Source organism: Suncus etruscus, chromosome 17 (assembly GCF_024139225.1).
Source record: "Suncus etruscus isolate mSunEtr1 chromosome 17, mSunEtr1.pri.cur, whole genome shotgun sequence".
In the NCBI taxonomy this organism is placed as follows: Eukaryota; Metazoa; Chordata; class Mammalia; order Eulipotyphla; family Soricidae; genus Suncus; species Suncus etruscus.
The window spans coordinates 1,719,422-1,743,668 of record NC_064864.1 but is presented as its reverse complement, the minus strand read 5'-3'; the positions used below and the strand labels follow the sequence as shown (position 1 = coordinate 1,743,668).

General features: G+C 46.6%; 1 protein-coding gene and 1 non-coding gene across 2 annotated transcripts in view; one reads left to right on the top strand and one right to left on the bottom strand.

The window, feature by feature from the left end:
* Nucleotides 1-22,429: 22,429 nt before the first annotated feature.
* On the top strand, nt 22,430-22,560 carry LOC125995635 (small nucleolar RNA SNORA51). Its single transcript, XR_007491128.1, has one exon. It is a non-coding gene; the product is annotated as a small nucleolar RNA SNORA51 (small nucleolar RNA).
* A 726-nt stretch (nt 22,561-23,286) lies between these two features.
* Nucleotides 23,287-24,247, bottom strand: part of PBLD (phenazine biosynthesis like protein domain containing) — a 28,258-nt gene continuing 27,297 nt past the window's right edge. Inside the window, exon 9 of the mRNA XM_049790503.1 lies at nt 23,287-23,412. Coding sequence (XP_049646460.1) covers nt 23,300-23,412 — 113 coding nt within the window. The 3' untranslated portion in view covers nt 23,287-23,299. The remainder of the gene's footprint in view (nt 23,413-24,247) is intronic.

Genomic DNA, 24,247 nt, shown 5'->3' with positions numbered 1-24,247 from the left:
CCCAGGCCCCAAAGGAAGATTCTCATTACCATCCAGGCTCGGGCAATGCCTGGTCAGCAGCCGGCAGCTCCAAGGCCTCCAGCCCAGCCTGAGCTGAAGCCTGCGCTTCCCCGGGGAACTGGCGCTTTCGTCGGGCTTGCTTTTTCCATTTCCTTTTGCAACCTCAGCAGCTGGGCTGCACCACTTATTCGAGATGGCCGGATCGAACTGTTCCTCCTGGGGCTGAGGGCACAGCTCGTTCCTCCCTGCCATGTTTCTGTGTCTTGTTCATGGAGTGAGAGGCCATTTGGTCTTCTGACTGCTGGTCTAAAATACAGTATAAATTTCGGGTAAACAATCTCAATGATGAGCATTTGTTACCCGTAAAATAAAAATTCATGAGTTGTGAGTTCACCCAGTCACCATATTTCTTTTTGTTTTGTTTTGTTTTTGCTTTTGGGCCACACCTGGTGATGCTCAAGGGTTACTCCTGGCTCCTGCCTTGGGGGACCATATGGGACCCCGGGGGGAATAGAACCTCCGGCCCCACGCACTGTATTTCTAAGCCCCACACAGCCGGGTCTGACGATGCAGGGAAATGGCGATGAAATAATACACCAAGCCAATCAGGAAAGGATGGACATGGCGTCCATGGCCTTGGCCTCCTGCTGCTCTCTGCCTCAGCCCAAAAGCTAGAACTCTTCTTTCTGTATTCAAACCCCTTCCCAAAACCAGGAGGGGGCAGGTTGAGAATTCCAGGTGGGCTTTTACATATCAAAGGAAAAGGTTTTAGGAAGGAGGAAGTTGGGGAAATATCTTTCTTTGGGGTTGGTAGCTGGGTTTCATTTTACAGTTATTCTTGATTAGGCCCCAATCTCCTATTAGCCCCCTCTGGATTGGGGTTAACTCCTCCAAAAACAGCAAATGCTCGCCAGGAGTTAGCTCTTGTCTTCACAACTAACTTGCAGTGAGGACTTTAAAATCTTCATTCTGGGGGGGCCAAAGCCATAGGGGAGTGGTAGGGTATTTGCCTTGCATGTGACCAACCTGGATCAGACCTGGGTTTGATCTCTGGCATCCCATATGGTCCCCCGAGCCTGCCAGGAGCGATTTCTGAGCACAGACCGAGGCGTAATCCCTGAGTGCCGCAGGTGTGTTCCAAAAACAAACAAACAAAAAATCTTCATTTTAGGAGCCAGAGATATAATTCTGGAATTAAGGCATTTGCCTTTCACGCAGCCAACCCCAATTCGCTCCCCAAACACCACCATCGAACATGCGTGATTCCAGAGAAAGAACAGAAGTTTGCCATCCTACCTCTACTGGCCTGAGCTTCGGGCCACCCTCATGTGCCAACTTCAGTTCCAGTCAGCTGCCCCATGCCTGGGTCTCCATCGCAGGCCCCTTGGCCACTCACTGCCAAGCAGGGAGGCATCAGCCACTGAGCAGCCCACGCTCTGCCAGCTCCATCTGACGGCTTCCCACAGCACCTAGAGGCCAGCAAAGCCCCCAATCCTCTTTGGGGTTCCTTAGGGTTTTTTCCCAGTGGCTAATGTCCAGTTGTCATATAATTTGTGATAAATATCGAATTAGGGTTCAGGTAACATTAGTTCTTGTCTCCAGCTCTCTGGTCCAAGTCATAGGCTGCAGGCAAGCCACAAGTTTTCTTACAGACACTGAGCTATAGCACGGTAGGCAGGGCATTTGCCTTGCTCACGACTGACCCAAGTTTGATCCCCAGCATCCGCTATGGTCTCACGAGCCTGCCAGGAGCGATTTCTGAGTGCAGAATCAGGAGTAGCCTGAGCGCTGCCCAGTGTGGCCCCCAAACAATAAAAAGTTTACTTACGGGCCCAGAGAGATAGCACAGCGGTGCTTACCTTGCAAGCAGCCGATCCAGAACCTAAGGTGGTTGGTTCGAATCCCGGTGTCCCATATGGTCCCCCGTGCCTGCCAGGAGCTATTTTTGAGCAGACAGCCAGGAGTAACCCCTGAGCACCACCCGGTGTGACCCAAAAACCAAAAAAAAAAAAAAAAAAAAAGTTTACTTACACGCTTAGTATAAAGCCATAAAATAGCTCTCAAATGGGAGTTTTCCACAGAATCCTCTGTAAGCTCCATTACCAGTCTGACCCCTCAAGTGCCCCCAGTCTAAGCAAGCCAGGGACATTCCAGAATATTGGCTCTAACTCCCAGAGCCCCTTGCTTCCCTGCCTCACTTTCCCCTTATCAACTTTGCCAGGTCCCGAAAGTCTGTTTCCCAGCCTGTGTCCTGAGATGGTTACCCCAACAGAAAAGAGAATCCTAGATTAATCAAATCTATACAATGCTCTCACTGCAAGATTTTTAGATCCTTTCTTATGATTAGAGTTCTTCTCAAAATGGATGGTTCAGAAAATTTCAAACTATTTCAAATATTTAAACATATGGAAATTGGGTGTCTTGGGTATATAGGAATCTAAAGAGCCAGTGCCCAGAGAAAACGTTTTGGAAAATGCAAACCAAGGGCTTCCTTATTGAGATAGCTGACTTCAAAATTTTAGTGCTATGGCTCAAAGAGGAAGTATAGTAGGTAATTATCTCATATATAGATATATATATTTATGCACAATACCTTATATGCATATTGAAGTGCTTGCCTTGACCCCACTTGGTATCCCAGCACCTTACAGGGTCCTCCAAGAACTGCCAAGAGTGATCTTTCTTTTTTTTTTTTTTCTTTTTTATTTTTTTTTTTTTTTTTTTTTTTTTTTTGGTTTTTGGGCCACACTCGGAGGTGCTGAGGGGTTTACTCCTGGCTGTCTGCTCAGAAATAGCTCCTGGCAGGCACGGGGTACCCTATGGGACACCGGGATTCGAACCAACCACCTTTGGTCCTGGATCAGCTGCTTGCAAGGCAAACACCGCTGTGCTATCTCTCTGGGTCCTTGGAGTGATCTTTCACTACGAGAGCCAGGAGTCACCTCTGCCCACTGCCAGGTATAGCCCCAAGCAGAAATAAATAAATAAAATAAAACACCAGACATTTTAGTCTCTTATTTCTTAAAATATCTGTATATCTTTACACCCAAAAGTTTTTAAACTTGGTATTAAAACAGTTGGGGTTTCGTTTTTGGTTTTTATTTTATTTTTTTTTTGGAGGGTCACATCCGGCAGTGCTCAGAGGTTCCTCTGGCTCTACACTCAGAAATCGTTTCCCAGCAGCTCTGGTGTGTGTGTGTGTGTGTGTGTGTGTGTGTGTGTGTGTGTGTGTGACCATATGGGATGCCAGGATTCAAACCACTGTCCTTCTGCATGAAAGGCAAACGCATTACCTCCATGCTATTGCTCTGGCCCCTGGTTTTTATTTTTGAGTCACACTCAGCAGTATTCAGAGGTTACCTTTGGGGCTCAGGGAACCGTTTGCAATGCTGGGGATCAAAGCTGAGGCAGCTGCAAGCATGGCAAGCACCCTACCCACTGTACTATCGCTCTGGTCCCCTTACTTTCTCCTCCTCTATATTATCATCCTGTGTGTGTGTGTGTGTTGTTGTTGTTGTTATCAAACCCAGAACCTTATGCATGCCAGGCAAGTGCCCTTCTGCTAGGTTATGTCCCGGACCCCTTAAGCTTCTTATGAACAGGCAAATTCCTCAGTGTTGCCAAGTATGTTCAGGGACTTGAGAAACGAACCTTCTAGGCAAAAAGTTGAGACAAGGAGGGATGTCAGAGACTGTCTGCTCTGCTGGCAGCCAGCCCAAAGTCTATGAATAAAGAAAGGAAACAAGTGTCAGTTTGGGGCCGAGAGATAGAACAGTGGTAGGGCATTTGTCTTGCATGCAGCTGACCCAGGACAGACCTGGATTTCATCCTTGGCATCCCATATGATCCACTGAGCCTGCCAAGAGTGACTTCTGAGTGCAGAGGCAGGAGTAACTCCTGAGCACCACTGGGTATGACCCAAAAATCAAAAAGAAAGAAGCGCCAGTTTGAGAGAAGGGCCTGAGAGACCAGGTTGGGTTTCAGACTTGGAACTAAGCCACATGGCCAGGGGTCAGCACCCCCACAGCATCTGCCCATTTCCCAAGTCCATGTACCTGGTCACTTGTCCTAGATGTGTTTACAACTGATCTAAACATTAAACACCTATTTCACAAGCCTGTAAAGCATTCTCTTCATTATGATTCCAATAAGTAATCTGGTGCTATTGGCTTTAAAAAAAAATTCTCACACAACTTTAAGATGGAATTCAGTGGTACAAATGTTATAATTCAAGATTTTTCTTTGCTTGTTAGCTTTGGGGCCACACATGAGACAGTGCTCAGGAGTAACTTCTGGATCATTGCTGGGGGCTCTCTCAGCAGTGCTCAGGGAACAACATGATGCTGGGAAATGAACCCAAAATCTTCAGCATGTAAAACCCGTGTTCAATCCATCAAGCTGAGTTCCAGTCGTCAAATCAATATTTTTGGTGCGGGGGGGGGGGGGGTTATTTTTGGTTTATTGTTTGTTTGTTTTGAGGTTCTACCCAGTGGTACTCTCAAGGCTTAACCCTCTTTCTGTGCTTAGGGATAACACTGGTGGGGTTCAGGGGATCATATGGGGTACCAGAGATCCAACCTAGGTCAGCTTTGTGCAAGGCAAGAGTCCTTCCTGCTGTATTCGCACTTTGGATGCCAAAATTTAGATCCTGGGGGGCGGGGACTTTGAGCCATCCAGGCAGTACTCAGACAAAAATCTAATATACACTCAGTAATCAGTCCTAGCAGTGCTCAGAAGACCACGTGTGATTCTAGGGATCAGATTCGGATCACTCTTGTGCAAGAGAAGCACCTTACCTACTGTCCTATCTCTCTGGTCTCAGGAATTTAGACTTTTTGTTGTTGTTGTTGTTTTGTTTTAGGGTCACACCCAGTGGTGCTCAGGGGTTGGTTATTCCTGGCTCTACACTCAGAAGTCATTCCATTTTTTGTTTGTTTTCTTTTTGTTTTTTTGGGGTCACACCCAGCAGCGCTCAGGGGTTCTTCCTGGCTCTATGCTCAGAAATCGCTCCTGACAGGCTCGGGGACCATATGAGGTGCCGGGATTTGAACCGGGATCTGTCTTTTATACGTTGTATGCAAGGCAAACGCCTTACTGCTGTGCTATTGCTCCAGTCCCAAGGAATTTAGATTTTAAAGCCAGTTGTGCTCATTCAAGTTCTCTCCTCCTGACTATTTTAACATGCAGTTTTTGTTTAAATTCTTCCAGAATTAATATTATTTCCTTTTTTTGTTTTTTCGGGCCACACCCATTTGATGCTCAGGGGTTACTCCTGGCTAAGCACTCAGAAATTGCCCCTGGCTTAGAGGGACCATATGGGATGCCGGGGGATCGAACCTCGGTCCTTTCCTTGGTTAGTGCTTGCAAGGCAGACACCTTACCTCTAGCACCACCTCACCGGCCACTATTACCTTTTTTTTTTTTTTTGGTTTTTGGTTTTTTTTGGGCCACACCCGTTTGACTCTCAGGGGTTACTCCTGGCTAAGCGCTCAGAAATTGCCCCTGGCTTGGGGGGAGCATATGGGACACCGGGGGATCGAATTGCAGTCCTTCCTTGGCTAGCGCTTGCAAGGCAGACACCTTACCTCTAGCGCCACCTTCCCGGCCCCCTATTACCTATTTTTAATGCTCAGGATTAACATGAAGACACCAACCTCTGTGCTAAACTCTTGTCACATTCATCTTATTTCATCCTCTCAGCAAGCATTGAGGCAAATACAATTACTCCATTTGGCAGGTGAGAAAACTGAGATTGGGGCCTCAGTGGTAGCGCAGCAGTAGAGCATTTGCCTCGCACTTAGCCATCCTGGGATGAACCAGATTCGATCCTCGGCATCCCATAGGATCCTCCGAGCCTGCCAGGAGCAATTTCTGAGCGCAGAGCCAGGAGGAACCCCTGAGTGCTGCTGCAATTAAAATCAACAAAAGAGAGAGAGAAAACTGAGAATAAGAAATTTGCCTCCAAAATCCTCTGTAGCTGTTGGGCAAGACCTCCCTACCCTTCCAAAGAAAACAGGCTGCTGACTATGGAGTTGGAGCTACAGAAGGCTGTGAGGACTCCCCTCCATAGAATAGATTGCTAATATATTCATCTGTAATCCAGCCACTAGGCTTTCCTACCTAGTCCCTCCACCATACAGGCCACTGATGCCTTAGCTCGACTCTCAGTGGTTGTGAAACATGTGAAGACATTACACTCTCCTTCGATCCTGGGGGGATTCTCTGAGTTCCGCCTTGCCCATTAGGGGACTGTAAACTTGTGCAAACAGCCATAAAATTGAACTCCCCAGAGAGGGCGGGCGGGAGGGACATGACTTCCAATGGCATCATTCGCCAGATGCTGCTGCTCTGAGCACTGACCTTGCCAAGCCCCGCCACCTGCCCTGGGCCTAGCGGAGTGTGTTCCCAGCGGGGACCAGGGCTGGAGCTTCTGCTGAAGGCCTGGGAGGGTTCCCCATATGTTGTCAAGGAGAGGTTCCCCCAAAGCAAGGTTGGAGTCACAGCTTTATCTGATTCTGAGGCTACAGCTTCCCCCCAGGAGGTTATAGCCGGTCCCACCCCCAATTCATTAAGTGGGGAGCTTCCCGCTGCGAGCAGGGAATGGGAGCAGAAAAACACAGAATGCCTGATTAACTCCAGGCCAGCCCCAGAAGTCAGTGGTGCGTGCCTAAGCCGGCCCTGATGGTGGGGACCGTCTCAGCGGGGAGCCTCGGTTCCCTTTGTTCGCTGTCCAGTTTGGGGTATGAAGCCTGGTTCATACCCCGATATCCTGATTTGTCCTGGAAGTTTTATTAAGAAATATTATTAATGCACAAATATCATACTCATTATCATTGCATAAAGACCCTTTGTGTTCAAATAATGAAATGAAAATGACTACCAGGGGCCCAAGCCATGATACTGCCACAGGGCACTGGCCTAGCATGTAGCAACACAGGTTCAATCCCAGCATCCCCGAGCACTGTGCAGGAGTGATTCCTGAGCACAGAACAAGGAGTCAGCCTGGAGCATTGTCAGGTGGGACCCAGAAACCACAGAAAAAGAAAGAAAATAACTAATCAAAGACCCTGCTTGTTTTCCATGAAAAAGCCAGAGGATTCTATTACCTTCTATGCTCAAGCACACAATGTATGTGTAAAAACACAAAAGCGCGCACTGTTCAGAGCAGGCTGCAGTGGGCAAAAGAGATAGGGCCCGGAGAGATAGCACAGCGGTGTTTGCCTTGCAAGCAGCCGATACAGGACCAAAGGTGGTTGATTCTAATCTCGGTGTCCCATATGGTCCCCCGTGCCTGCCAGGAGCTATTTCTGAGCAGACAGCCAGGAGTAACCCCTGAGCACTGCCGGGTGTGACCTAAAAAAAAAAAAAAAAGAGATAGAACAGTGGTTAAGGAGCTTGCCTTGCACGTAGCAGACCCAGGTTCCACCCTGAGCCCACAAGGAGTGATCTCTGAGTGCTAAGACAGGAGTAAGCCCTGAGCAGAGTCAGTGTGACCCCCCAAAAACAAAGACAAAAGAAATAAAAAGCAACCTGCTAGACCCTGATCTAAGAGTCCACCTTCTTTACCAGAGGAGCCAGGGAGAAGGCTAAGGAGTGTGAGAGCCACAAGTGTTCCCCAGAATTAGTGGGTGAGCATCCAATGCAATTATAAATTTATTGATTTATTTTTGGTTTTACGATTATAAATGTAAATAGAAACTAAAATAATGTGTTTAGACTAAGGTCGCCAGGTTTTTAGTATTTTTCAGGAAGGAGTTCCACCTCACAAGTCAATTCTTACTGTTTTCTTTTTTATTTCGTTTTATTTATTATTATTATTATTATTATTATTATTATTATTATTATTATTATTATTATTATTTGGTTTTTCGATCACACCCGGCAGTGCTCAGTTACTCCTGGCTCTATGCTCAGAAATCGCTCCTGGCAGGCTCAGAGGACCATATGGGATGCCGGGATTCGAACCACCGTCCTTCTGCATGAAAGGCAAATGCCTTACCTCCATGCTATCTCTCTGGCCCCTATTTTTGTAAAATCGCTCCTGGTAGGCCTGGGGGACCAGATGGGGTGCCAGGATTTGAACCACCGTTTGTCCTGGATTGGCTGTGCGCAAGGCAAACGCCCTACCACTATGCTATCTCTCTGGCCCCCCTTTTTAATATTTTTGTTACAGATAATTTAGAAGAAAAGAGGATCAGAACACACAAAGAAAAAGATGGTTGTCACAAGAATCAACTTACTAAATTAATAAATTAAACTGATACTGAGTCAGAGCACAACGGGGCCTATTAACTGGCAACTTTTTTTTTCTTTTTTTTTTGGTTTTTGGGTCACAGCCAGCAGCACTCTGAGGTTCCTCCTGGCTCTAAGCTCAGAAATAGCTCCTGGCAGGCTTGGGGGACCCTATGGGATGCCGGGATTCAAACCATTGTCAAACGCCATACCTCCATGCTATCTCTCCAGCCTTTTTTTAAATATAATTTTTATTGAGTCCAATGTGAACTCTAAGTCTTTCCCAGTTGTATTTCAGGCACATAGAGACAGTGAGTTAGGGCCATTCCCACCACCAGCGTTGACCTCCTTCTGCCCTGTCCCCAGCATGGCTCCCAGACCTCCCCCTCTTAGCCCTCTGGACTGCTTGGGTCACAGGCCTAGCTTGTTGTGGTTTGGGTCTCTTGATTCTATTGTCGTTGGCTTTGGCTTGGGTATTTAGGGCTGACCATTTTTGATTTCCACTCAATGTTCCTGAGACCGCTTGCTCCTTCACTGCCAACTTTTGGCACTCTAATTAGGAGGGTCAAAAGATCGAGTGGGTCACACAGATTGAGTGAGTCACACAGGCCCCCTACACCAAGCATTTGGTGTTGAGGAATTAATCAAGGTGTTCCTAAGAATTTGATGGGAATCGGAGGACCAAGATGCCCTAATCTGTGAGCGGCCCAGCACAGCCCTTCCCTTTGCCCACATGCCTGAAGTTGCGCCTTGCAGGACCATAGCATGAGACACTTGTTCTCTAGCCACCATCCCAGGCTGGAGTAAAAAACACAAGCAGATACAAGTCCTGGGACTTGGGGTCACTTCCTTCAGGGTAGGTCCAATGGGGAAACCGAAGTTGAGGGGGAACTCCACCTGCGAGAGGTACAGATTGCCTGGGCTTTTGGGGAACAGGAAGGAAAGCTGGCAATTCTAACAGCTGTCAAAGCCGCAAAGTGGGGGCAGACAGTGATGGGGACAACCAGTGGGGGAAACAGCCCAGAAGGGGGACTCTGGCCTGACTTTCCCCAGGTTTGTCCTGAAGAAAGAAAGAAAACAGAGGAGATGAGGCCTACAGAGAAATGAGGTGGGTAAGAGAACCAAGGGGGAACCTCCCCAGGGTGGTTAAAAAACAAAGTGAGTCACCCAGGTAAGAATCCGGAAGATACTGATGAGAGATCTAGAAATTCTATGTCGTTAAAAAGATTAGACAACCCCTGGAGCCAGAGATAATACAAAGGAAAGAGCATTTGCTTGGAATGCAGATTCTATCTCCAGCACCCCATCGGGTACCCACTGATCTTCACCAGGAGTGACCCCTGAGCTTAGTTAGAGTCAGGAAAAAGTTCTGACTACTGCCAGATGGAGCCCAGAAATCCCACCCCACCCCACCCCACCCCACCCCCCCAAAAAAAAGACCCATTTTACTTGTGAAGAGATCCATGGAGGTAAATAATGGATTGAACTCTGCTTTCTATGTGGGAGACCCCGGGTTCAGTCACCAGCACCTCGATTCTTACAGCTTATTCCTGTCTCTGCACCCAAGGATCCCTTCCGGCGGGGCTCAGTACCAGATATCAAACCCAGGTCAAGTGTGTGCAAGGTAAGCCCCCTGACCCACTTTCTAGCCCCAAACAAAGCTTTTATTTTTTTTTCCCCTTTTCTATTTTCCTTAATCCATGTCTGGGGTGACAATAATTAATGAGTTAGTGAAAAGCTGCTCCAGCCAGGCTGAGCCCAGGATTTCCATGCTTTGTTAGGGAAACTTGAGAGATTCCTGTGAGCTAATTAATTGGTCTTCAGGTAGTAACTAAATCAAAGGTGTCTGCGGCCCAGGGAAGCCAGAGTTTCCCCCTTCTTAGAATCAACCAGCCCAAGATTGATGACGGGCTTTCGAAGGTCAGGCTCAGCCTCACAAACCATCTGCCGGCTCTCTGGGGCTGGTACTTGCAGCAGGGCAGTTTTAGAAGAACAGGTGTTCATTTTTAACTTAGCTTTCCCTTTTTTTATGCTGAAATTGTGATTCTAGATTTTTTTTTTTTATGTCTCCTGTTGGTTGATGAAATTCACAAACTGTCTATTGTAACTTAAAATAACCCAGCCCAAAGGTCTTGTGATAACCTCGCCAGCTCCTGGACAAAGTCACGGACCACCCGTTCAACCCAAATGAGTTAGTTCCCTCTCTGGTCTCCGCAGAAACACTTGGAAACATCAAGAAGTAGTGTTCACAAAGAACAAGAGCAATCGGTGCTGGTGGGGATGTGGGGAGAAAGGAACTCTCATTCACTGCTGGTGGGAATGCCATCTAGTCTATCCTTTCTGGAAGAAAAAAATGGAAATTGAGCTCCCATATGATCCAGCTATACCTCTCTGGGGGATATACCTTAGGAACTCAAAAATGCAATACAAAAATCCTTTCCTCACCTATATTCACTGCAGCACTATTTACGATAGCCAGACTCTGAAAACAACCAAGATTCCCTTCAACAGATGAATGGCTAAAGAGACTGTGGTACATATACACAATGGAATATTATGCAGCCATTGGGAGAGATAAGTCATGATATTTTCCTATACATGGATGGACATGAAAACTATTATGCTGAGTGAAATGAGTCAGAGGAAAAGAGGCAGACACAGAATAGTCTCACTCATCTATGGGATTTAAGAAAAATAGACAGTCTTGTACTAATACTCAGAGACAATAAAGATGAGGGCTGGAAGGACCAGACCATGATATGAAGCTTACTACAAGGAGTGGTGAGTGCAGTTACAGAAATAACTATACCAACAACTATCATGACAACGGTAGTGAGTGGGGCTAGAGAATAGCATGGAGGTAAGGCGTTTGCCTTTCATGCTGAAGGATGATGGTTCAAATCCCGGCATCCCATACAGTCCCCTCTGCCTAGAGCCAGGAGTAACCCCTGAGCACTGCTGGGTGTGACCCAAAAATCAAAAACAAAAACAAAAACGAAAACAATGATAGTGAGTGAGAGAAGTAGAATGCCTGCCTGGAATACAGGCAGGGGTGGAGGAGGAGGGAGATGGGGAGCATTTGTGGGAAGGTTTCACCGATGAAGGGGGTGGTGTTCTTTATATGACTGAAACCCAACTACAATTATGTTTGTAACCATGGTGCTTAAATAAAAAAAAGAAAGAGTTCCCATAAGTTATTGACCTCAAAGGAGTCCTATGAGTGGCGATTTGTTTTCCCAAATTCTTTTTCTTGTTTTTTTTTTTTGTTGTTGTTGTTGTTGTTTTTGGTTTTCAGGTCACACGTGGCAGTGCTCAGGGGTTCCTCCTGGCTCTATGCTCAGAAATCACTTCTGGCAGGCTCGGGGGACCATTTGGGATGTCGGAATTCGAACCATCATCCTTCTGCGTCTAAGGCAAAGGCCTTACTGCTGTGCTATATCTCCGGCCCCCTTCCCAAATTTTTAAGTTGGAATCTAATCCTGACATAATAATATTTGAGGAGAGACCTTGAGAAGGTAACTGGGCTATTAGGGTGGAACCCTTTGAGAGATCCCCTGAGAAACTCCTCTGTCCCAGGAGGACACAGTGAGGATGACATCTGTTCTGTGAGCCAGAACACAAGCTCTCATTAGACACTAATACTGCTGGCAACTGGATCTTGGACTTCCATCTTCTAGAACTATAAATGTTTGTTGTTTATAAGCCATGTTGTCTATAAGTCCATGATCCAACAAGTCCATTCCAGAGTCCATCCTAGACAACTTTTCCATGTCCATCGTGACATGTGAAAAAGAATGTTCAAAGTAGAACTTTCTGGTAACAGCTAAAACAGGAATTAACTAAGTAGAGATTTTCTCTACAACAGCAAAATGAACAAATCATGACCATATACAAAAGTATAGATGAGGGGCTGGAGTCATAGTAGAGAGAGAGAATAGGGTGACCTGAGTTCAATCCCCTGAGACCCACTAGGATCCATAGAGTACAATTAAGGCATCCCTAAAAATTAGATGGGAATTGGACCAAGATGCCCTAATCTGTGTGAGCTGCCCTGCGCAGTCCTTCCCTTTGCCCACATGCCTGGAGCTGATCCTTGCAGAATCTTCGTGTGATACACTTGTTCTCCACCCAGGCTGGAATGAAAAACACAAGCAGACACAAATCCATGTGCCTAGGGCCACTTCCTTCAGGGTGTGTCCAACAGAGAACTGAAGTTGAGGAAGAAACTCCACCTACAAGAGGTCCAGAGCCAGGAGTAAGCCCTGAGCACCTCCAGGTGTGGCTCAAAACCAAACAAAAGCAATGTAAGTGTGAATTGGGAATGTAGCTGAATGGTAGAGCCCTTGTCTTGCATGTCTGAGGCCGTTAGATTCAATGTAGCTGAATTGTATAAACAGAGAGAGGAAACACACACACACACACACACACACACACACACACAAAATAGACCAGAGAGGTAGTACAGGAAGTAGTTTCTAGGTAGCTTGTGGTTGACCCCACTTCAATCCCCTGAACCATACATGATCCCTGAGTAAACAGGGGTCATTCCTAGGTACAAGAACTGGGAACAACCCCAAAGCATTGGTTGATCCCACGAAAAAAAAATTTTTAACACAAGCTTACAATAGAAGATTTCACTTAAGTAAATTATGAAAATAGAAGGACTGGAGCAATAGTACTTGCATGTGGCCAACCTGGGTTCAATACCCAGCACCCTTAAGGTCCCCGAACACTACCAAGAGTGATCCTTGAGTGCAAAGCCAGGAGTAAGCCCTGAGCACCAGTAAGTATGGCCCAAACACAAAACAAAACAATAAGAATGTTTGAAAATAGACTAAACACTTTTTGTGAAAAAGTGAATTATTAACACTAAAATTATTAGAGAAATTAGGGGTGAGTTTTGGGTCACACTCATCAGTGCTCAGGACTTAGCCCTGGTTCTACACTCTGGGATGACTCCTGACTGGCTCAGGGGATTCTATGGGATGTGGAGAGTTGAATCCAAGTTAGCCCATGAAAGTAAATGCCCACTTTGCTGTATAATAGCTCTGGTCCCTGACTTAACATTCTGAAACCAAGGATGTTGTTCTCCCTAACAAAACAAGGATGAATTCATTGCTTTACTTCAATAATTTAGAAAAGGCAATTGCCAATGAGTAATACTTGCTTACAATTGTTTTTCAGCAAACTAAGACTGTATGGGGATTCCACAATCTGTACAACTAGCATTATTTTCAAGGTGCAAATAGCTAACGTTCTCTGACAAGGTCAGGAACACACAAGGGCATCTACTCTGATTTCTACTCTGTATGTCCTGGAGGGTCCTAGTCTACCAATGCAATAAGGCACTAAAAAGAAAAATTAAAGGGTAAAGACTGGGAAGAACAAGTAGAGTGTCTGTTATTTATAAGTGGCATGAGTGTGTATATAGAAAATCCAACAGAATCGATAGGCTTTTAAGATCATTACGTTGGGTAAGAGAACTAGAAAAAAGTACATTAAATTCAATTTTATATTTATAATTAAAGAAGATAAACTTTTGGGCAGGAGAGATAACTCAGTGGGTTAAGAGCATCCTTTACATGTGGGAAACCTGATTTTAGTCCCTCAGGCACCACCCTGAGCACTATTGGGAATACAGAGTACAGAGTTGGGAACAGTCTCTAGTACTACTAGGTATGACCCAAACGAGCAAAAAAAAAAAAAAAAAGTTGAGTGAGGAGATAAGTTTTAAAAATATAATTTACAGTAGCATTAAAAAAATCACAATGAGCCAGAGGGATAGCACAGCAGTATGCCATTTGCCTTACACATAGCCAATCCAGGACGAACTTGGGTTTGATTCCCAGCTCCCCATATGGTTCCCTAAGCCTGCCAGGATCGATTTCTGAGTGCTTCCAGATATGACCCCCCCCCTAAAAAAATCACAAATTTAGGGCCAGTGATAGTACAGTGAATAGTGTACTTGCCTGGCACATAACCAGTCCAGGTTCAATTTACAGTACCCCGGATGGTCCCCCAATCATTATCGGGAGGGATTTCCTGAACACAGAGCTGGAGAAAACCCTGAGCACACCAGGTGTGATTCAAAAACAAACAAAACAAAATGTCAGTTAAATGTACATAACAGAACTGAGACAAGAAAGACATGAGCTGCTTCAGTTTGTTGGTGCCTTAGACATACAAATTTATTGCACTGCCACCAAAATATCCAAACCTCCCAGCTCTCATCTCTGACCTTGGGAGCTTTCTAGTCCACCCACCCTTCAACTCTTCCCCCCACTTCCCACCCAACTTGGTCACCTCAGTTTTGCTGTCAGAGTCCAGGGGTTCGTTTCCACTGGGCTTCATCCATTCCCTCACTTCTTTAGGGATAGGTGCTTTTTGTTGTTTGGCTTTTTTACTGAAAGGGCAGGTAAAAGCTTTGGGGACGATGAAAATATTGCATACTTTATTTGTAGGTGAACCCTTCCCGGTTCTGGAGAATAAAGAGAGAGCAGTTCTGGCTGTTTGAGGGGAGAGAGAGAGAGAGAGAGAGAGAGAGAGAGAGAGAGAGAGAGAGAGAGAGAGAGAGAGAGAGAGAGAGAGAGAGAACAGGGCAGAGAGACCATGAGGCAGAAGGTAGGCTGACTCCAACGAATATCTTTCCTCACTGGCTTGGCATTATTTCTCTGCAGCTACCCTGCTTCATCAGACCCATCCGCCTAAAGGGTTAGAAACACAGTGCCTGGGGTGACCTCACCCAACTCGTGGATATATTATTATTTTTATTGTACACTTATTCAGGGTGGCAGATAATACAGTATATATACATATAAATATATATCTAAATACTGATATATATATATACAGATATATATATCTAAATATCTGAATGTACCCAATTCATATATAAAACAAATGATCTTTGGATTTGGGGCTCTAAGCCCCACTGAAAGCAGGGGGACACTCAACTCTGCCTGCCACTTGCATGCCCCCCAACTCCAGATCTCTTCATTAACTAGTTATTAATATTTGGGGAAGGTGGAAAGAGGGTAGAATTTGGTCTGACTCTGTGCTCAGGACTCACTCCTGGGGCAGGGGAATCAAGGGATCCCACAAAGATGCCATGGATCAAACCAAGGTCAGCTGCATGTAAGCAAGAGCTAAGTTTAACTAACCCCTGTACTATCTCTCCAGGGCCCATTATTAGAATTAGAGCACAGGCTCAAGCCTAGTCCAATGTATAAACTAAGAAATATTAAGAGACTCCTGGAAATTAGGGTAACCTGGAAATTCGTCACCACCATCATTATCATCCTCGTCATCCATCTTGATCATGTGCTCAGACTATACAGCCAGGACTGTCTTGGACCGTACATGAGGAGCCAATGAAAAGCCAGAGCTTGAGGGCCAGAGTGATAGCACATGGCCAACCTTGGACCAACCCTGTTTAGATTCCCGGCATCCCATATGATCCTCTGAGCCTGTCAGGAGTGATTTCTGAGTGCAGAGCCAGGACTAACCCCTGAGTGCTGCTGGATGTGACCCCAAAACCCAGCATCCCCCAATAAAAAGATAAGCCAGAGCTTTAGCCACCTCCATAATATGGCTTCCCTTGTTCAGAGTCCAAATTCCTGGTTTTGGATTTGCCTGAGTTTGAGCAGCCACCAGGCCACCATAGACCAAGCCACCAAGTCACCAGGCCAAGGTCTCACCAGCCACTTTAGCTTCCTTGGGGGAAGTTGAACACGAACTACCCCCTTGGCCACTCCCATTGGGAATTTCCAGCACAGGCCTCTAGGAGACCAACATTCCTCAACAACAACAACAACAACAACAGAAAGGTTTCAAAATGCCTTTCATTGAGCTAAGCATTCACAGCTCCTCCTTCAGCCCCTCCTGAAGTTTCCCCAATGCTTCTTCTCTGGATGGTCTCATTTCTTTCTCTTCCCTTGAGAGAAGCATGAATACGTGAACCCTCTTGCCATGGTTGAATAAACACTGGGAGGCTTCTGGCCTTCTCTCTGGCATAATGACAACTACACATGTTCCAGGTCTGGATCTCCCCCAATGATGGATCTCATCCATCAGTGGTCTCTGTGAGACACTGCGAAGAGGTTTGCAGGTGCATGAAATAGAAACTAGAACCGAAAAATGTTCCACTACCACGGAATCTCAGTGTATTTTCTGCACTTTTGGTTTTAGGGATCAATCCTGCCGAAGAAGACGGTATGATTTCATAGTGGAAGACGAACTCGGTCAAGCCACCACTCCCAACATGCCACAGAATAAAACCGGTTTGGGTTCCCCTAAAAATCAGCGCTGTGTAAGTTCTTGCACGTCTCAGCAGCCCAACTTGCTCTGCATATGGTTGCACGTTTAATTAGTGGTCCTTTTGTAAGTGTCTGCAATTAGCGCCATGATGATTAATAAAAGAACTCTTGGAAGGTGCCATTTAGCTAGCAGAACTGCACGATCAGGTATAATTAATTCCTCATTAATAAATCATGGCTGATTAACTAATCTATTTATTACCAACACATTACTGAACAGAAACCCCCTGAGTACAGCACATTTTTCTATGCTAAATAGAACTGGAAGCTAATGGAGGGGGGTCACTCCCCCTAAAAGTGCACCAAACAGCAAGCATACTGGTCAGGGAGATTCAGAGGTGACTCGCACTTCAAAGCGATGGACTTGCCGCTGCAATTGTCACTTGGGAAAAACAGTGGGGGACTAAGTCTGGAAGCCTGAGGACCAGGGCTTCTTCAGTTTGGATTTTTGCTTAGTTTTGTTTTGTTTCGCTTGGGGGCCACACCTGACAGTGTTGGGGATGTTGCTTTCAATGGTGCCAGGGTGTGGGGGTAATCTGCAGGATCTCAGCTTGCTGTTTTGCACAAGAAATCAGACAGAGCCAAAATCGCCTCTTCAGCCAGGGGTGTCCAGCAGCATCTTGGACCCTACTGGGTCAGCCAAATTTCCTTTTCTGCCGCTTTCCCCTGGCACTTTTTTTAGCCAGAGTTGAACATAAATCACCTGGGGGTCAGGGTTGACGTAATGAAGGGTGCTTGTGCTAATTAACTCAGAAAAGGTGAAAGGGAAAAAGTAAAGTGATTTTAAAGGTATATGACGACACCAGAGAACAGACCCAGGCCTACTGCTGCCAAGCACCTGTTCCTGGGACTTCTTGTTTTGTTTTGTTCTCGGGCCACACCTGGTGGCGCTCAGGGGTCACTCCTGGCTCTGCACTCAGAAATTGCTCCTAGCAGGCTCCAGAGACCATATGGGGTGCCAGGGATAGAACCCTGGTCGGCAGTGTGCACGGCAAATGCCCTACTGTTGTGCTATTACTTCAGCCCCAAGATCAACATTTTCTGTTTGCTTTTTGTTTTGGGGTCACACCCGGTGGCACTCAGGGGTTACTCCCGGCTCTGTGCTCAGAAGTCGCTCCTGGCAGGCTTGGGGGACCATATGGGATGCTGGGATTTGAACCAGGCTCTGTCTTGTAATGGCTGCTTGCAAGGCAAAAGTCCTCCCGCTGTGCTATGGCTCCAGCACCAAGATCAACTTCTAAAGCTTGTTTTCAACCAAGACAATGAAGGATGAATGAACTTGCCTCTCAGCCACTCAGGGCTACTTAGTAAAGCGGTGACAGGAAGGGAGGGAACTTGATGGAACCTGATCCAAATGGGAAGCCAGCAAAAGGCTGTTGAGGAGAAGAGCAGCAGAGGGTTCAGACAAGTCAATTCTGGGGGGACTCAGCTATGAAATAAAGATCCAGATGTACTCTGAGGCAGATCACACTCAGTGATTTGAACACGCGTGTCACACCAGTGCAGACTCCCACGAGCATGTCTTCCAGTTCTGTGAAATACTAGGTCGAGAAACAGGACAGGGTGTGAGATTTTTCTTGCCTCTCATGCAGCCAGCCCCGTTCAACCCCAGTGGTGATGGGGTGTGAGGAAACATGCGTGAACCGCCTAATTACCAGAATTGTAATCTGCTCCCTCAATCAAAGTAGGGTTCTTTTCAAAATCTGCCAGAGCGGAAAATGCAATCTCTTCCGATCTAATCTCACAGAGATACCATCACTCCCAGGCGGAGTTCTGTCACGCAGATCCAGTCTGGAGCAAGATGGCAGAGGGCCTGGCTTGGAGCTGAGAAGCACAGCCGGTTTCTCTGAGAGCCGCTTAGGAGCAAAGATCCCTCTTGCCTATGGCAGAAGACTGAGGATTGCCAAAATGAACCCTGAAAATTCCATTAATAGGGACTGGAGTGATAGCACAGCGGTAGGGCATTTGCCTTGCACGTGGCCGACTTGGGACGAACCTGGGTTTGATTCCAGGCATCCCAGATGGTCCTCAGAGCCTGCCAGCAGTGATTTCTGCATGCAGAGACAGGAGTGGCCCCTGAGTGCTGCCAGATGTGGCTCCAAAGCCAAAATAAATAAATGTTAACATTAAAATAAATTTTATGAATAACTAAGAAACAAGATAAGCAGATATATTAATACACAAGCCAGCTGCCAGATTTTTCTTCTGTGCTGGACTATATGACCTGAGGGGCCAGTGGGAGAGGACAGCAGGTTGGGAGGGCTCTTGTTTTGCACACAGTCAACCCGAGTTCAATTCCCAGCATCTCAAATGGTCCCAGAAGCATTGCCAGTGATGATTACTGAGTGCAGAGTCAGGAGTAACCCCTGAGCTCTGCAGGGTGTGACCCCAAAACAAACCAAAAGAACATATGACTGAGTTGTTGGCTTGAATTAGGGTCCGTAGTTGTTCCAACAGTAATATGGTTAAACACTAAGATGACATTTGGGCCAGTTTTGCATCCTAGAGGTAAATTCGAGTAAAGTGATGTAGATTCTCGTTCACTGCTAAAGTCGAGGAGCGTAGTAGGTCTTGACTGCCACCTGCCCTTTTAGGTCCATTCGATGATTTCTTAGTATCAGCTTTGTATCAAGCAGCTTTTGAATTATAATTTGGCTTCCCAGGACACTGGGAAACATAACTAAGAAGAATAAGTTCAGGTGCAACCCATTCCCCCACAACATGTCTTACTTAAACAGGGACCGAGCTGTGGTGTTAAGAGATAAGAAATCTGCCTTGCGTGCTAGCCTAGGACGAACCGCGGTTCGATCCCCGGGCCCGGGCGTGCCATATGGTCTCCCAAGCCAGGAGCGATTTCTGAGTGCATAGCCGGGAGTAACCCCTGAGCGTCACTGGGTGTGACCAAAAAAAATAATAATAAACAAACAAAAATTTTAAATGGTGTTTTTACACGAATCTCTCTCTCTGTGCTAGGCTAGTGTGAGCCTGCCCTGAGAGAGAGAGAGAGAGAGAGAGAGAGAGAGAGAGAGAGAGACAGAGACAGAGACAGAGACAGAGACAGAGACAGAGAGAGACAGAGACAGAGAGAGAGATTTACTCTTGGTGCATTTACCATATTTTTCGCTCTTTAAGACGTACCTGACCATAAGACTCACATAGCTTTTAGATGAGGAAAACATGGAAAAAAGTATTCTAAAGAAAATGGTGTCCTAAAATATTTAATATAGGGGCTGGAGCAGTGACGCAGGTGGTAAGGCTTTTGCCTTGCATGTGCTAACATAGGACGGACCACAATTCAATCCCCCACCATCCCATATGTTCCCCCAAGCCAGGAGCCATTTCTGAGCGCATAGCCAGGAGTAACTCTGAGTGTCACCAGATGTGGCCCAAAAAACAAAAGCAAAAAAAATTTACTATAACTATAACAGAATAATATTTCAGCCATGTTAAGGGAACAGCAGTTGACGTGGCATAAAGAATCATTATGACTTTCCTAATGTCAAGTGGTTAGTCTCTACTCTCCTCCCTGCACTCGGGCTTCTGTTCCAGGCGACATTCACTCCGTAAGATGCACAGACATTTCCTCCTTATCTTTTGGGGGGAAACAGTGTGTCTTATAGTATGAAAAATACTGTAGATAATAGGTTTCTGAGCCCATGAACTGTGATGAGTTCCTAGAGGAACCTCCGAATGGCCTCACAACTTGCCCTGCTCTGCTCTTGAGCAGCTCTGTCCCCTGAACACAAGACGGTTTGCACACCCTTCCCCACATGTCTCGGCTTCCTTGATACAGGTTAGACAGGAGTGACAGTTTTGGTCAAGAGGTAGTAAGCAGAAACATCTCGTTTCTGAGTCAAAACATAATGATGTTTTCCTTCCCTCTCCCCTCCAACCGCAGCAATCCTGGGAGCCAGCTGCTATGATGACAGGAGAGCCCAAAATCAGCCCAGCCTTCCCCCTGCCTGGATGGTGGCAGCCAGCAGGAAGGTCACTTTATACAATATGCTCATCCTACAGGTCCTTTCTTCCTGTGAGGTTAATAAATATAATCTAGGGGCTGGTGTGGTGGCGCTAGAGGTAAGGTGTCTGCCTTGCGAGCGCTAGCCTAGGACGGACCTCAGTTCGATCCCCCAGCGTCCCATATGGTCCCCCAAGCCAGGAGCGACTTCTGAGCACATAGCCAGGAGTAACCCCTGAGCGTCACCGGGTGTTGCCCAAAAACAAAAATAAAATAAAATAAATAAATATAATGTAATTTATATTATATTTAATAGAATATATTATATAATATTATTTTTATCTTATTTATTTGCTTTTTGGGCCACACCCGGTGACGCTCAGGGGTTACTCCTGGCTATGCGCTCAGAAATCGCCCCTGGCTTGGGGGACCATATGGGACGCTGGGGGATCGAACCGTGGTCCGTCCTAGGTTAGTGCGTGCAAGGCAGACGCCCTACCGCCTGTGCTACCACTCCAACCCCTTTTCGTATTTTTTTAACTTTGTTTATTGATTGGTTGTTGGGCCACACCCATAGGTGCTGGAGGGTCACTCCTGGCTCTGCACTCAGAAATTGCCCCTGGCAGGTTTGGGGGGACCATATGGGTGCCGGGAATTGAACCGGGTCCCTCCCAGGTCAGCCATATGAACGTTGTGCCATCTCTCCGGCCCTTATCATATTATTTTTATTATAATACAACAACAATGTCACCTAGTCCTAAGGCACTATTTAAGCACCAGCCAGCTAAGCTTTAGCATATCGAGTGAGAAAAAAAACGGTACCTAGATGCTGCCCAGCCTTTGATCTGGAGGAAGTGAGCAGGAAGGGACCAGCAGGAGAAAGCTGCGGGATCTCTAAGGGATCCGTTTACACCCCTAATGAGCATCGGGAAATAACTGATCTTAAGGAGTTCATGAGATCATCTTACAAAACGAGATAAGGTCTGTGCAGCCTGGTTAGCCGTCTTTCCATAAAATGACTCCCCTGGGGCAAGCGAGGAGACCTGGTACTGGGTGAAAATCCCGCAGGGTGTCTCCAAGTTAGATCTTTGAGCCACTGAGGACTCATTGAGTTAAAGCATTGAAGCGGATCAACTCTTACTGATGGCTTTGCCAAGGGAGGCACAACATGCATCCCTGCATGCCTTAACAAAAGTGAAAGAGGGGCTAGAGTGATAGCACAGCAGAATGGACAGAACTGGGTTAGATCCCCAGCTTCCCATATGGTCCCCCGAGCCTGCCAGGAGCGATTTCTGAGCACAGAGCCAGGAGTAATCCCTGAGTGCCACCAGGTGTGGCCCCAAAACAAAAACAAATAAGTCAGAGGGAGAGAGATAAACACAGAATGGTCTCCCTCATCTATGGGTTTTGAGAAAAATGAAAAATATTTGTGTAATGATTCTCAGAGACAAAATAGAGGAGGACTGGAAGGTCCTCACGACATGAAGCTCACCACAGAGATTGTTGGGTGCAGTCACAGAAATAATTACACTGAGAACTATCAGAACAAAATGGGACTGAATGAGGGAAGTAGAAAGCCTGTCTAGAGTACAGGCCTGTGTGGGGTGGGGAGGAAGGACGCTTGGGATATTGGTCATGGGAATGTTGCACTGGTGAAGGATTTTTTTGTGTATATATATATATCAAAAAGAAAAGATAAGGCCTCCCAATTCTTACCACAGGCTGTGTTCTTTTTTTTTTTTGTTTGTTTGTTTGTTTTCATTTTTGGTTTTTTGGGCCACACCCAACAATGGTCAGGAGTTCCTCCTGGCTGTCTGCTCAGAAATAGCTCCTGGCAGGCACGGGGGACCCTATGGGACACCGGGATTCGAACCAACCACCTTTGGTCCTGGATCGGCTGCTTGCAAGGCAAACGCCGCTGTGCTATCTCTCCGGGCGCCACAGGCTGTGTTCTTTACACTGACTGTATAGAAAGAGGAGATACAGTAAATGCACCCCATATACACCTCAACACAGGCCCTTTGCCTGGTCTGGATTGTGAATTGGGGTACAAAAACATAAATAAATAAAAACAAAAGTGAAGGAGCCCATAGGGCATGGCTCAGTGGTAGAGAGCAGGTCTTGCGAGTGTATGGTCCTGGTTCCACCCCAGCCGCCTGTGTGTCCTGAGCAGGGGGAGGTCCCAATCACCCCACCACACCACCACAACGTGGTTCCTCGGAAGTGTATTCCTCACCCTGTGATTGACAGAATTGAAGGTCACAACATTCTGATTCTGTTACTGAAATACTAATATTTAAAATTTACTCATTACTAAAGTCAAAATGGCCTTAGTCAGAAAACACTTCATCTCCCCTTTTGTTTGTTTATTTTGTTTTGTTTTGCACAGGGGTTACTTCCGGCTCTGTACTCAGGATTTGTTCCTGGGGTGCTCACAGGATCATACGGGATGCCGGGGATCAAACCCAGGTGAGTCACATGCAAAGCAAATGCCCCAGTCCATGCATGATCTTCTTTTTGGAACTAGGGATGTGTCTCAGTGACAGAGCTTATACCTCTCACAAGTGGGGTCCTGGGCTTCATATGCACCTGTGCCTGTGAGCGCACATACACGCGCACACACACACACACACACCAGTACTGCAAGAAAATAAACTTTTATTTATGTATTATCACTTTTCAATCTCAATCATCAGAATTAAGCCTCTCCTGTTCTGGTCAGCCTTCTAAAGGTGGCCCTGGTGTCTCTTTCTCTGCAGAAAATCCTGGTCCTTCAGGGAGCAGCTGTGCACGTCTAGGCCGACAGGGTGCCCTCTAAGACTACTGCAGCGCCACCCCGAATGTCGACTCGTCCATCGGGGCGCAGGGAGATCGCCAGCTCTCCTCCCCGGAGGGAGCACTGAAAGGCTGGAGAAAATACAAAATGAGTCACAAATGAAAAGCATTTCCTCCGTGAAGATTAGCAGAACAAAACTTCTCAGGAGCCCGAGAAGCCTCCACGGTCAAGATGATGTGGAAGTTCCCCCACTTGTCCACCCCAGTCCCTGCCTTCTGGGGACCGAGAGTCACAGAGGAAGCTGGACTCACAGCACTCACAGCTCAGCATCTTCCCTTCTCCTGGGCCATTTCCTCACCCTCTTCCTGGAATGCTCCAGTTACACCCACCAGCAGCTCCCACGCCCTCAGCTCTCACTAGGAGTCAGCACAGATATATAAACATAGACAGAGGGGCCAGAAAGATAGCAAAGTGGTAGACCTGGGTTCGATTCCCGGCATCCCATATGGTCCCCCGAGCCTGCCAGGAGTGATTTCTGAGCACAGAGCAGGAGTAACCCCTGATGGCTGCTGGGTGTGACCCCAAAACAAAAATAAATAATTAAAAAATAGAGACCCACCACCACCCACCCCACTCCACTCACCACCCACCACTCAGAAAAGAAAAAAAAATTGAGAGAGAGGCATAGACTAACAGGGTAAGCTGATAAAGAGAGTTGTTTGGGACCCATTGTCGCAGCTCTGAGTAGGCAAATGGGAGTCCATTCATTGCGTTAGTGAGTAACCACATCCCAGACAGAGAGGGAGAGAGAGACTCAGCCTTCTCCTAGCTCAGTGCTCCTGAGAGCAACGAGTCTCAGCTAAGAGAGCAGCCTCCGTGCTACCCCGGATTCATTTCCTTTCCACCGAACTCTTCCAGCTGAGCTAAACCTTTTTTTTTCCGTTCTGTAGAGACACCCCTACTTTG